Here is a 14,599-nt window from a genome sequence, read left to right on the forward strand (position 1 = left end):
GCTTTGACTTGCAAGCCAAAATTTGAGAAACAACCGCTTCAAGACGGGCTAATGAAAAGCAACAGTGTTGTGGTCTTTTAACCCTTCAATCGACAATATTTGAATGCAAATTGTGGTACAAGTTCCATGTAGACGGAAAATTTAACAATACAAAATGGCATATTTTCTTTATCCTCTGCAAAAGATGAGCAATTTTACGGTAGTTTACTGAGCTTAGCTGGGATTGTCTCCGTATGCATCAATGTCGATTTTTTGGGACTCCTGCTTCCAAGTGACCAAGGTGCACACATCAGATGGAGCTGCAAAAAGAAATATCAACATTTGTTGTACACTCTGTGCTGTCGACAACATGTTGTCTAGATTCAATAACGCTACATGAAAAAAAACATGTATCATAGCACAGTATGCATTCAGTCTTAAAGAAACCCAACGTGCCAAAAGATTATGTAAATGCAGGAGGTCCCCAAATGTGAGCGTTAATCAATTTAAATAAAAAGAATGTGTACATAAAAGTTGAGTTTTGCTATTACAATATTAATAGTTAATTTAATTTATGTTTAAATACTTTTTCAAGGTAATTGTGGCAAAACTGCACGTGAGGTTTAAGTCATCCATATCTCAAGACCCGAGCGGGCAACATTTTGTCCACTTTGAAATTCTGCAGTATTCTGGCCAATCAACAGTGTCTTTCTTGTGATGTAGTCACGTGGGATATACAGCCAATCAGATGCGAGTGTAACACAGCCGTGAGGAGGTTGCTGGACGGATGAGCTACAAGTTGGTTTCAATTTAATTTGGGGATTTTTCTTGGTTTACATGTAGAAAGGTCCACGTTAAATCTCGCAGGAGCCCTCGACTGCATCCAAAACCGCCAACGTGGTGTGCATTGTGTAAGCTGTGGACTGGTGAGTGAATTGTTTGTCCAGCTGAATGCATTCAGTTTAATGAGCAACATTAGTGTGCTTATTTTACAAATATTTATTTTACTCCAAAATGTAACATGTTTATAAAAAGGTGTAATTTGCATGTAATCGTGAGCTATTGCAATCTGGATTTAACTTGATTTAAAATTTGATCAATGAAACAATATCAAATTATTCTGATGCAAAATATTCTTTGGTAATTAATTGTAATAACTAACAATATTACACACAAATATGTATTTTTACATAGTGATGCGCGTCTGTTTAATCAAACTCAGATTAAAGCATACGATTCCAAATGAAACTTTTGCACGATGCGCATTTCACACGGGCCATTAACGTTATTTTTGCGATACATTGTGCAGCCAGACGAATTAGCACCTTAAAGCGCCCACCATGTTGCCCCAAAAATCTCCACCTCCATGAACTATGTGACCTGAAAACCAAGCTAATTACAAACTGAATTCTGGTGTACCCCCAGATGAGAATTTGCATCTGTTATTTGATTTCCTACCAATAGATGGCGCTGTGGTTATAAGGCAACAGAGGGTGACTTTCTCAAAGTTGAGAGCCAAAACGCTGTACTACTACTCATTAGCAGCCCCACGCTAACGCTCTTAACGTTTTGCGACATGTGCCCTGAAACGCACCCTCGGGTGGTGTGAGTTGGGTTTGCGGTTTTTTTCTTTTTTTTTTTGGTGCATTTCGGTTTCTTGTCGGTAACACTCCGTTCGTTCTCTTGGCAAAACTCGGCATCCTGCATGAGCCAATTCCCGGGAGACGCGCCCCCCACCACAATCTCCACCCCACTAACCCCCCTCCCGCCTCCAATCGCACCTACGCCCCCCCCCCCCCCACCACCCTCCCTCCTCTCTCTCTCTCTGCATGTCCTCCAGACAGCCGAGCCCCGGCACAGGCTCGCTTATTAACTGACCTGGGGGGTGGTGAGGGAGGCCGGTGGAGGGGTGGAGTGAGTGGGGGGCGGGTGACGAGGATATGGAGGGGAAGCAGGGGGGGGCCGAGATGGAGAATGGAGGAAGAGGAGGGGGGTTTGTTGAGCCCAGGCAGGCAGGAGGAGGAAGTGGTGGGTGAGGAGGAGGAGGAGGAGGAGGAGAAGTGGTTGGGTGGGGGGGGCTTGTGCGCGTGCGTTCGTGCGCGCGTGAGTCTCCGTGTTCGTGCACGTGCGCGTGTTTTACTGTTTGTGTACGCGTGTGCCAGTCTGAGTGTGATCAAGGGTGATAGGTTGCACGGATGTGTGCGTGCGTGCGCGCGCGCGTAGTCGTGTGCATGAGAGTGGGTGTGTGCGCGCGCGCGGGTGTGTGTGTGTGTGTGTCAAAGTCAGAACTGGTAGAAAATATTAACCCTTTGCTCTCTGCACTGCTGTGAAGTGAAAACTATCTAAACTGTGTTCGCGTGTTCATGCGAGTGTGCATGAATTTGTGTGTTTTCTTATGCATGCCTGTTTGTTTGTATTTCTCTTCACTTCACGCGTGGGTACGTGTGCCAGCGTGTGTTTCTATTCCACACATGTTTATTTGAGCATGACATTGTGCCTTATGTGTGCTCATACTTGTTTGGAAGTTTTAATTCCATGTGTGTGCACGTGTTTTCATGCTTGTTTTGCATGTACACGCGTGTCTGTATGCATGTTTTTTTTTTATGCATGTCTACATACGTACTCTGTATACTAGTGTGTCCGAGTGTGTATCTAACCGTGCACAAGTGTGGTTTACTTTGTGTGTGTGTGTATTAAAACTTGTATGTGTATGCTTTTGTGCATGTTTTTCTCTGCATATTTTGTTTCTTTGTATAGGTGAGAGTGTGTGTGTACGTGTTTTTGTACATGTATCCCACTGTCGGCATCCATTTGTGTTTTTGCACATTTGCCAGTGTGTTTCATGTGACGCCGTGTGTGGGTCTAAATCAGAAATGGTAGAAAATAACCCGTTACTCACTGCACTACTGTGTAGTGAAACTGTGTGTGCGTGTGTGCGCGCTTATATATGTACTGTAAGTGTTTTTCTATGCACGCCTGTGTGTCTTTCTCTGTAGATGTGTGTGTATGTGCGTGTGTCTTGTGTGTCTTCATGCTTGCCTAAAAGTTTTTTTTGTGCGTGACCGCGTGTATATGTTGAACGTGTGTATTCCTACAGATAGTCATACGTGTTTGCGTGCGTGTGCTTGTGTCTGTGTGTGTATGTGAGTGTGTCTGTCAGTATTTGTATGTGCGCCCACTCATTTGTGTGTTGTGTTTCATGCTAGTTTATTAATATTTTTCATCTGTGCAGCAATACGTTTGTGTGAGCATGTATGTTTTTCCACGTACCGAATGTGTCAGTGTGCTTCTGCATGCGCCATGCAGTATATTTTTCTGTATGTCCATTTATCTTACTGAGTGTGTTATTTTGCGTGTTTCTGTTTGGGTGTGCATATTTTCTTCCATGCGTATGTCTTTTTTGTGTGTGTTTCTGTTATTATTTGTGTGAGTTTGTCAGAACTGGTTGGAAATATGAACTCTTTGCTCATTGAGCTTCTCAATTGTGCATCTATACAACTGTGGGTGTGCGCGAGTGTGTATATTTGTGTGAATGTAGTGAAAGTAATGTTGCCTTTTTGTGTAAGTGTGTGCACATGTGTGTAAAGTGAGTATTTGTGTTTGCACATTTGTGTGAGATTGTGTATAACCATGTATGCATATGCTGTATATTTTTGGTTGTGTGTCGTGCATCAGTGTTCTTTTGTATGCATGTGTCTCTGTGTACATACAAGTGCATTGTGTGTCTGTTTGTGCAAATGTGTGTGTGTGGCTATTTTTTGCATGTGCGCTTGTGTGTGCTTCGGTATTTGTGCACGAGTGTGCTTTTGTTCATGTGTCTTATATGACTGCATGCTTTACTGTGTGTGTTTTGTGTATGTCTGAAAATCGTAAAAGATTGTGTGTCTGTGAGTGTACGTGCGTTTTTATAAATCCTTTTTGTTCGAGTGCAGCTGTGTACGTCCGCATATTTGTTAGTGATGTAACGATTAATCGACATCACGTTAATCGGTAATTACTTTGATTCGATGAAGCGTTTAGAGCGGAAACACATGGATGATTTATTATGGTGTTGAATCGAAATAAAACATCAGATTCTACTTTGGAAAATAATAATCAACCTTTTTTCTTTTTTTTATTTTTATTTCGACTTGTTACAGAACTAATAAGGAACTGAATCATATGAATCAATCATATATATATATATCAATAAATAAATAATACTTTTTTTATTAATAAGTTTTTTGCACACATTGCAGTGAAAAACAAGCCTGCGGTGTGTTCAAGGACGCGCGTCGCCACCTTGCCCCCCACCCACAATACAATACGTCTGAACTTGGTGTGCGTTCCTAAGCCTCAATGCCTTATTATGATTGTGTTATACTCTCCTTTCAAACAAACTCCCGTCCTCGCTTGTGTGCAACCATTCGTCATCCCGCCGCGTGCAAATAAGACTTTGGCATCCTGTAATTGCGTTGTTCAATTTTTGCGCGCTGCATATTTGAAAAGTGCTTTTTAATTATCATTTGTTTAACGCAAATAGTTTACTATGAGGATGAAAAAGAGGACTTTAAAGTTTTTCTCCTTCCATATTATTGTTATTATTATTTCAATTTATTTATTATTGTTGTTATTCTTATCATTATTATTATTATTATTATCATTAGTAGTAGTAGTAGTCGTGCAGCCAGAAGCTGAGATGGTGAGGAGGAGGAGCAGGAGGAAGAGGAAGGATAAAAAAAAAAAAAAATCACTCACGGCAAAATGCAAATGAGCCTGGAAGCTATTACGATGCTAATGAGATTCCACCATCGGAGAAGTTGCTGCTCCGGTATTCGGGGTATATTTCATCCATATTTGGCTGAGCTGCAAACAGGCGACGCATTTTTTTTTTTGCTTGTATTTTGAACTTACACCCCACAAGTCAAGATCTAGTTTAGCTTTTTTTTTTTTTTTTTTTTTTTTGCTAAGCATTTTAGCTTAGCATTAAAACTGTGCTCTACTGTAATAAATTTTGCACATTAACGACACAATTAAACCTTAACTGGTGTTCTCATATGAACGAGCAAGCAGCTAGGCCATCCAAACAAAATATAAATATTTTTTTGTTTTGTTTTGTTGGTTCTGTAAAGTTTCTGTCCAAGAAAAGCCTCATGCAGCTTTTTATATTGCCTTTTATCGAGCAATTTCCAACTCTGTAATATTCAAATTGTGCTTAAATGTTCAGATTCCTTTTAAACGCTCTTTAAATTCAGTGAAAAAAGACAGACAAAATCATCTTTCATGTTTACAAAATACGTACATTAGAATTTGTGTGGACAAAAACATCTTTAACCCAACAAAAACATGTATTTTCAAATTTTGCGTCTCCCCCGGCAAAAACGACGTGTGATGCTTCAATTGTACTTCTTTGATACCAATTACTACTTTCCTATTAGCCAGGGCTTTAACGTCATCTTGTGCATTGTAGAAAAAGCAAAAGACAACACGAATATGTGAGTTTCTCCGACGGTGGTTTGCTGAACATTTCATCAATGACAATTATCTCTTAGTGAACCTAACATAAAGTTTTGTTAATGTCAAGATCGTGTTGATTTCAGTGAACCTAACACGCTTATTTTTGTAGACCGCTCTGAGTCCTCGTTCAACCCAATGATAGTTTCATTAAAACATCGAAGACAAATTTGTCTTCAGTGCACCTATATCCAAGACAATTTTGGTTTCAATGATCACGACCAAGCTTGTAAACATCAAAGAGTTTTATTTTCATTGAAACTGATTTGCTTATAATTATCAAAGACCTTTTTGAATCTTCAGTTAACCTACTCGATTTAGTCAACATCAAAGATCATTTTGCGACAAATTATTCCTCCATGAACCTTAAGCAAAAACAATTTAATTCACAATTAATCCAATGCATGTCTTTGATTGTATTCAAGATGTGTTATTGCAAAATCCATCCATCCATGACCTGATCTACTTATCCGCATGAGGGTTGCGGGTGCGATGGAGCCTAAATTGCTTGCCAGCCAATCACAGGGCACACAAAGACGAACAACCACTCATGCTCACAATCATACGAGAGACAATTTTGAGTCTTCAATTAACCTACCAGGCATGTTTTTTTGGAATGCGGGGAGGAAACAAGAGCACCCGGAGAAAACCCACGCAACATCAACTTTGTCTTCATGTTGTTGTTACATCTAAGACAATTTTGAGTCTTCAATGAACCTAATCTACACTTACACATTTTGGAGTCTTTAGTGGACCAAATATATTTGCAAAAGCGTCCGAGACAATTTTATCGACAATGAATCGAACAAACCCAACGTGATACCCGACGCAGAAAAGGCAGGTTCAAACCCGGAACTTTTTGTTGCGAGGCAAAACTGGTCTAGTCACGGACGGGAAACAAAATGTTCCTTCGGAGTTGCGAGAGAGGAGGAGGAGTTGTAAAACATGGCGGCAAACACTTGTGGGTGAGAAAGGAAATGGGTCAGGACACAAGCACAGACAAACCGCTTCTCTTGCCGTGTTACCATGGCAACGCACCCTATCTTCCGACACTACCTGCTTTTTGCGCGCACACACACACACACAGACACGCAAGCGCGCACACCTCGGCAGCCACAGGTTTTGCACCTGAACGCACCGCTGCGGCAGCTGCTGTGCCTTGAACACACTTTATCATCCCACCTGATAAAGTTGTAGATGCCTGCTTGCTTGTGCGAGAAAACACAAAGGTTTAATTGTGATGTTTAGGCGCAGTTAACAAAATGGCTCATGCGGTATTCAGCAAAATTTTGAGGCTGATTTTGTTTTCCCAAGAACCTAAAATATGTTTTCAACAAACACAAAGCCAAATTGGAGTCTTGAATGGAGTTGTTTTTTGGAAAAATAAATGAAATTTAAAAAGTCGCATCAAATGAAAAATCGACCAAATTTTCCATTTCATTCATATTCATTTTTTGATTTGTATTTATTTTATACACTCTTTTAAAATTAACAAATGAATTGTCTGGCTATTTGGGTCATAACAACCCCAAATGCTAATTTGCATTTTGGGGTTATTCATTTGACCCAACTTTTTGGATTAAATAAATAACCCAAAAATATCCCACTATTTTTTTCTGTGTACGATACAAAAACTACACCCTGTCCTCTATGACTTTTGTGTCTCGTCTTAGTGGCGTTACGGAATACTTACTGTACCAAGATTCGCCGTCAGCGGGGTGATCCAAAGTGACGTCAACGTCCAGGTTTAAGAGGGACGATACAGTGGCGCCAATTTAATATGCAAATGTGTTAAAGGGGCTGCTCAGATGAACGCATGTCGGCGTCACTGGAGTGGAAAAAGCGCCCGAGGCGAGTGAGCAAATCCTGTTAGAAAATGTCAATTGAAAAGGTCTTGAGATATTAAAATATGTAGTTTTTAATTAAAGCTTTATTAATAGATTTTTCAAAAGTTTTTATTCCATTTTTTTTTTTTTTTTTTTTTATGAATTACCCGAGCGGATGCCCGAGGCGTTTGGATTACAACAGTTATCTCGCTCGATACCGAGTGCACACAACCCTCCCTCCTTCCGCCATTTCGGATTAAAAGTCTGACTTTATGAATGCGCTTCATTAATTCTCAGTGTGAGCGATTTAAATGTGTGAATATTTTTCCACGTCTTGTTTATTTTTAGACGTATACAGCCTTCATCATCATCATCATCCGTAGCAAGCGGACAAAAAATAAGTTTGTCTTTGAGGGACCTCTGGAATTAGGGCAAAAATGAGCCTACAATGGAAAATTATTAGGATGAATGTTTTATTTTAGTCTTTTTTGTGGGCCTACTCATGAAAGACTAATAAACATAAAAAAAAAATCACGTTACTATTAAAACCAGCTTTAGTTGTCGTTGACTGAATTTTTGAATCACCACCTTGCGGAGTTATTAGCATTATCATGTTTGATGGCGAACACCATGCCCTGCCCACATGCAATGATGAAAACTCAAATTTTGCATTATTTATGGGGGCCAATCTGTCTAGTAGACATGGTTGGTCGAAATCCCTAGCGCAAGTTCATCTTTGAGAGACATAAAAAAAATGACCAAAAATGATGTAAAATTTTTGCTTCAAACCCAAATGGCAGATTTGCTGTGTCTTTTCGAGCAAGGCATTTTTAGGCTTTTTTTCTGGGTCTACTCATGATGAAATCTGTAGGACAAGTCCGTCTTTTAAGAACACCTGCAAATGACCAAAATATATGTAAAATATCTTGAGACTTTTTTGGGGGTGAGTCTACTCATGATGGACAAGTCTACCAAATATCTGGTGGCTAAATTAAACCAGCTTCACGGGCAGAATTTTCGAGGAATTACAAGAGATGTTACAAATCCAGTTTGTACCACATGCTCGGGTGTAAACTCATGAAAGTCCCGTCAAGGTAAGTGCATCCTTGGTAAAGTAGGAAGCGACTACATTTCCACAGTTTTAAGCAAGGTCCACAAGGACATGCTTGTAAAAAGAGTGCCTGTGATGACCATCAAAATGGACGTTAGTCTTCCTTTAAAAGCATTAAAGTCCGACAAGGACTTACAGGATGCATTTTTTCTCTTTTTCAGTCTGGTTGGCCTTTGTCAAAAATAAATTGACAACAGAACATACAAAGATGATTTAATGGTTCTCCAGTGGGGGTGGGGGGTTCCCCTCCGCAAAAGTGCAATTTATTTTGAAGTTTTCATTCTTCTGATGCCTAACATGGAGATGCTTATGGAAGTTTTTATTTCCTTCAAGCTGTCATTGTAATTGAAGGAAGCGATATTGTTAAGATGGACTGTTGAGCATGTTTGAACTTGGTTGCTAAGCAAAACAGCAGCATCTATGGAGGGATGTTAAGTCTCTCAACACCTTCAAATATGCTGAGGGGGGCGCGTGTGACCCTGGTTGAACACGCTTTTTTTTTTCACCGCACTCCAATAAAGTATAATTGCACATCCACTCCAGTAGTTGGCAGTGGCGCTCTCCTTGCCCGTTGTGCGCAGTAATTATTTACTCTACGGCGTAGGTTTGTTTTGCAACGAAAATGCTATAATTTATAGTTGCAGTGGAGAGTGGATGGTGGTGGGGCGGCGGGGGGCGTAACAGAGAAAATTATTAAGATGTCAGCTAACCCAAACCACAGCACCTACCAAGCCGCAAACAATCTGACAGATGAATTTTATAGCCCACATGGATGACGCCTCCCTCAAACACACAGCCCACCACACCACAACACTGTTGCACAGATGTATATTAAGAAGCCCATTTGAAATCTATTGATAACCAAAACAGCAGCACATGTTGAATGCCCATAAACAGCCTCTTATTTTATTTCAATGTGCAGATTCCATCTTTGTCCTTTTTATTTTTGCTTTTCATGCCGTTTCTCACTAGATCAGCCCTAGTCAAATAGTGACCCCCCCCCCCCGTGGGAGGGTAAGCTGCAATGCTTGCCAGTGACTCCAGGGAACATGCTTTTTTTTTTTTTTTTTTTTTTGCTGCACGAGAATAAAGAGCAATTGCAATAGGTGGCTTTGGATCTCTCATCGTGTTTGCAGGGAGTATAAACAATGTTAATACGGTTATTCAGCTGAATTAAGTTTTTTTTTTTGGGGGGGGGGGGTTGCTTGAATGTTAATAAGCACTGGTGGGCATTTTACAAAACGTTGCCGGGTCATCAACCGTCAGCGGCCAGGGTGCCCGTCCGTCATTTGCCAGTCCCGTCATGTTTTCAAACTGAAGCAACCTGAAATCGTCAGTGCGAAAGTCCATCAGTCTGTGAGTCGGTCATCCCCGCCTTCACTCCCATCCCCGTCCATAAAAGACCACAGCAGCAAAACAGGTACTTGGTACTTGACTCGGGTAGTGACGATTACTCTTGACGGATGACAATCCACTTCTACCAGTACTTAGACGGTCAATTATTTTTATTTTTTTTCATTTTTTTTTTTTTATAGTTCCCGTCATTCATTAATCAGCAGCAAAACGAGCGTCTGACACTGAAGGACCAGTCCGTCAGTCTGATGGAATGCCCACCTCTGTTTATAAGGATACAAAGTTATGCATTGATTGGGGGGGATGTGAAATATGTTCCCTTTCCTGGGGGGGGACATCAACAATAATTGATTAGTAATGTACTTGGCACATCGCAATACATTTATCGGCAGACGCTTCTCCCATCTGCAGTTGAGTAAAGAAACAACTGGTCATGAAGTTTTTGCCCCCTCCCCCACCCAAAAAAAGCGCACGTGAACTTTGCAGGGGTGCAAAAGTCAAGAGGAAATCTTCTCCGATTTTGGAGGGGTGGGGGGTTCTTTGCAGGAAACGACCCCCCCTCACCACCCCCCCTCACCACCTCCTCCTCCGCACACTCCTCCACATCTGCCCCCTCCCCCCTCGCTCTCTTCCTCCTCCTCCTCCTCCTCCTCCTCGTCCTCGCACGAGCAGCCCGGCCAAGTTGCAGAGTGCCGCTCAGCCTCGACCGCGCGGCTGCCGCTTGACGCCGGGGGTCCCTGCAGAGGAGCGCCCGCCCGCCCGCCAGCCTCCATGTGCGTGTCCGCTGCGTGCTGAGATCGCGCCAGTCCCCCCCCTTACCCCCCTACCCCCTTCCACCAAACCGAAGCACCGAACCGACCATGTCCAACCCCAACCACGACCCCTTCTACTCGTCCCCCTTCGGACCCTTCTACCGGAGACACTCGCCCTACATGGTGCAGCCCGAGTACCGGATCTATGAGATGAACAAGCGGCTCCAGACGCGCACCGAGGTGAGTGAGCCGGCGTGTCCGGCCAACGAGCTGCATGCCACGGCTTGGTGGTACAGGAGGGACCGGTGGTCTGTGGTGGTCCGGAGATATTGGAGTCAAAGTGCGATATTCAAGTGTGACGCGGGGGTGTTTCGTGCTGCGTTCACGTACCCAATTACTTGACTTAATGAGTCGGCTTCACCTGGATTTCTTTACGTATTAATGCGCAGCAGTACTAGTTTACTTTATTTGTGAAGTTTTTAAAAGAATTCAGCTGTGTAATTTGGTTGCATTTTCAGATTTTATTGTTAAAAAGTCCGAGTTTATAGTTTTATGGCTTTGGGAGAGTGATGCGTTCACGTAACCAATTACTTTAAAGACGCACCTGAATTAAATGACATGTAGTAATACTTTTCATATTTATGAAGTAGTTTGGAAGAATTTCTTTTTAAAAACTGTAAACTGATTGTTTTCCAGAGCAATCATTTTCTATATTTTGAGACATAAATGCTTAGTTTATAGTTTTATGCAATGGGAATTTGCCGCTCGATTACTTAGAAGACACACCTGAAGTAGTTAAAAAAAACACTATAAAGAGATGTTTTTCCCATTTTAGTTTTGATCAGACTAGGTAAGTTTTCTTTTTAAAAGAGTGTAAATGAATCTTAGTTAGCAGTTGACTTAGGAGATCATGCTGCAATTTCAGATTTTAAAGTCAGTGTTCTTGAGTTTTAAGTTTTATTTTGATGGGGGAGAAATGATGCGTTCACGTGCCCATTTAATTTTTTAGATGCTCTTTGTATTGGGTGAAAAGACATTTTCATGAATACTTTGTTTTGTATGTACTCTTACTCCATTCTGCACGTGTATGCAGTAATACTAGTTTTTCCACATTGAGGCTTGCAAAAGCATTAAGCTTTCTTAAAAGCAGTCAAATACTTTCTGTTTTCAAAGTGGAAGGCAAAAATCTGCAGGTAATAGTATGATGAGGAGGAAATGATGTGTTCAAGTACCGATTTGCAACTGAATTATGTTTTTACAATCAAGATTTGGTATGTTTGGACATTCACTTGAGTCATTTTACTTCAACTTTTTTAACTGGATATTTTTTTTTCTCTTGTATTTTTTAGACTGAAATCCTCAATTTATAGTTCCATCAGGGAAGTGCAGCCTTCATTAGTTACTTTCTTGATTTAGGTGAAAAGTCAATATTTTTCCAATTGAGATTGGTTTTGTTTGTACTCTGTCACCACTTCTCTAAGTAACGTGTGCACTGCAGTTTTCTTATTTATAAAACTTTCTTGAAGTCTCCTTTTCAAGTGAGAGGACGACTTTTTTTTTATATTTGCTGATTTTAGGGTAGAAATTCTGAGTTTGAATTGTTTAAAGTTACATGCAAGCTTACCTGCAGACTACGTCCCCCTATTATTAAATTATAGTATTTTTTTTGGGGGGCGGAGCTGGAGCCTATCCCAGCTGTCATCGGGCAGTAGGCGGGGGACACCCTGATCTGGTTGCCAAACAAACAACCATCCGCGCTCACACTTATACCTTGGGATACAAACACCACACCGGAATCGAACCCACAACCTCTACACTGTGAGGCCATCGTGCTAACCAGTCGTCCACTTTTCCGCTCTTTGATTGAAAACAAACATTTCTAAATAATTTTATGCAAATACTTGTACTTAAAAGTTAAATACCACCAAACTGTAAAAATGTACCAAATATACTCAAATGGATTATTTTTTTATGAAGCCATTGTAAAATTAAATTTGAAGTTTGAACATTTAATTGAGTGATTCTTTTTTTTACCACTAGAGGGAGCTCATGTCACACTAGTGGTAGTTGTAGAACACTTTTAGTTGTGTGCAGGAATCCTGAGTTTTAATACAAGATGGAATCACTTTGACTCCATGTATAAAATAATATTTACACTTTTTTTAAACACAGAGTCCAATTAAAATATACATTTTCTTCATGCAGTGTATTATTTTGCATTTATTTACATACAAAACTACATGTTGAATTTTTTCTAAACCAAATGCAAACCCCAATCTCACGCAGATCAACTACTTTCACGCACCCTTTAGTAATTACTGGTGGTGCTTTTAGTTTATGAGTGAACTTTGGTTACTATTTGTCAACACTTTGCTGATCCAGTTTGCAAATCAAAGTGCATAAATGTTTAGATAAAGTGTATGTGGGTGCATTGAGTACATTTGACTGACATACGCCTTATTTATTAATTTCAATAATATAATTGTAGTTGGAGGCTATTTATGTGTTGTACTTTTTTTTTTTACTTTTTTTTTGTAAACTCAATTTTAAATCCAGGCAAGCAGCAGCTTGCAGATGGTGACTTTTTTTTCTCCCTTAAGACGAACTTAAAGCCGAGCGAGGCGGCGCGTTGTAGCTGCATGATGCATTATTCATATATATCGCCGAGCGCTCTGTCCAAGGCCCCCCTCCCCCCACCACCCCAAAACCACCATCACCAACCGCCCCTCCCCGCTCGACCCCCGCACCCACCTCGCACACGCATACGCCATAAAAAACGCATGAGGGTGTGGACAATCTAATGAGATGTACAGGTATGTAAAATTCTGCCATTCCAAAAATCATAACGCAGACTTCTGATTTGGATTGAGACCCGTCGTCATAATAAATGACAATAAATACCTCCCTCAAACAAACACCTCTGAAGTCAGATGACCTGAATTCATAGACACTATCCAGGGTTCTTCCTGACTCAAATTGAGGTGGTAAACGTGTGTACGCAGCGCCGCTTGGTGACTCGAATGAACACTTTTTCTGTGACGTATTTCCCTATGGACAAAATTCAAATACAGGACCCTATTGGATATTGGAGTAGAACGGTGCAGCAACACATGTAGACTGATATGATTCTAATACCAGCAGGCATCTATTATTTGACTTCTGTGAAAAATGACCTCTTAGGAGTTACTGAGTCACTTATAGTAGTTGTCAATGTCGTCTTTATATGAGTCAGCGTGACTGCCCCTCGGTGGCCACACACTAGAAGGAGGTGCAATGAACCGTTTTGAGTCCTTCCATTCTATTTAAATAGGATAATATTTTTATAAGGGACATGAGGCTGGGGTGCTGGAAGAGATTGTTATGTTAACGGGGAAATATGATTCAAAGTCACATGGTAGTGGAACATTTTTTAACTTGTTTCACAAGGTAGCATTGCGTAACGGAAATGCCTGCGTGCACAGAACATAAGTTGATCAAGTTGAACTTGGCTAGATGTGATGCTGGTAAATGTTAGTTGAAGCCTGGCTTTCATTGACTCATTTCAAAGCCAGAGGCACTTTTTAAGCCTCCTCACTTTTATTTGGCTGCAGAGCTCTTTCTAAAAAGAACAAATGTTTTTTTTTCTTCCAAATAGCCAATAATTTTTGTTTATTTATCCATTTTTGGGTGGCTTTGAGACCAAATTATTTTAGTTTGATAATTCAGATGTGCTTGGTTAGACCCACAAAATTGTCTGAGAGATTTGCAGCAGAAAAGTAAACACGTCCAAATGACTAAATTAAAAAAAAAAAAAGCGCGTGTCTCCTGACTCATCACATCACATGACTATCATCATTCATATTCAAACCAGCATGTTTTCCAACATATAGCTCTGTTTATTGAATCGGATTTCCTCAAGTCGTGACCATCCATCTAATGGACGACGTGCCCCAATTACTCACTCAGTGTGTCCTCCACTTGAGACCAATAAACGCCTCCCTCAAATAAAACTGCTTGTGTAAGCAAAATTGAACCTCTGAGAGCTAGTATGTGCAAACTTTATTTTTGCCATTTTTTGATTTGATCTGATTTAAAGTTTCACTAAA

General features: G+C 40.7%; 1 protein-coding gene across 5 annotated transcripts in view; it reads left to right on the top strand.

Moving 5' to 3' along the window:
- The first annotated feature begins 10,431 nt into the window (after positions 1–10,431).
- ldb2a (LIM domain binding 2a) overlaps positions 10,432–14,599 on the top strand; it is a 56,594-nt gene continuing 52,426 nt past the window's right edge. For all 5 annotated transcript variants that reach the window (XM_088294716.1, XM_088294718.1, XM_088294713.1 and 2 more), the window contains exon 1: positions 10,432–10,754. In XM_088294716.1, the coding sequence (XP_088150842.1) occupies positions 10,623–10,754 (132 nt within the window). In that variant the 5' untranslated portion in view covers positions 10,432–10,622. The remainder of the gene's footprint in view (positions 10,755–14,599) is intronic.

Source organism: Idiotropiscis lumnitzeri, chromosome 4, assembly GCF_059441095.1.
Source record: "Idiotropiscis lumnitzeri isolate Australia: NSW breed Sydney's pygmy pipehorse chromosome 4, RoL_Ilum_1.0, whole genome shotgun sequence".
In the NCBI taxonomy this organism is placed as follows: domain Eukaryota; kingdom Metazoa; phylum Chordata; class Actinopteri; order Syngnathiformes; family Syngnathidae; genus Idiotropiscis; species Idiotropiscis lumnitzeri.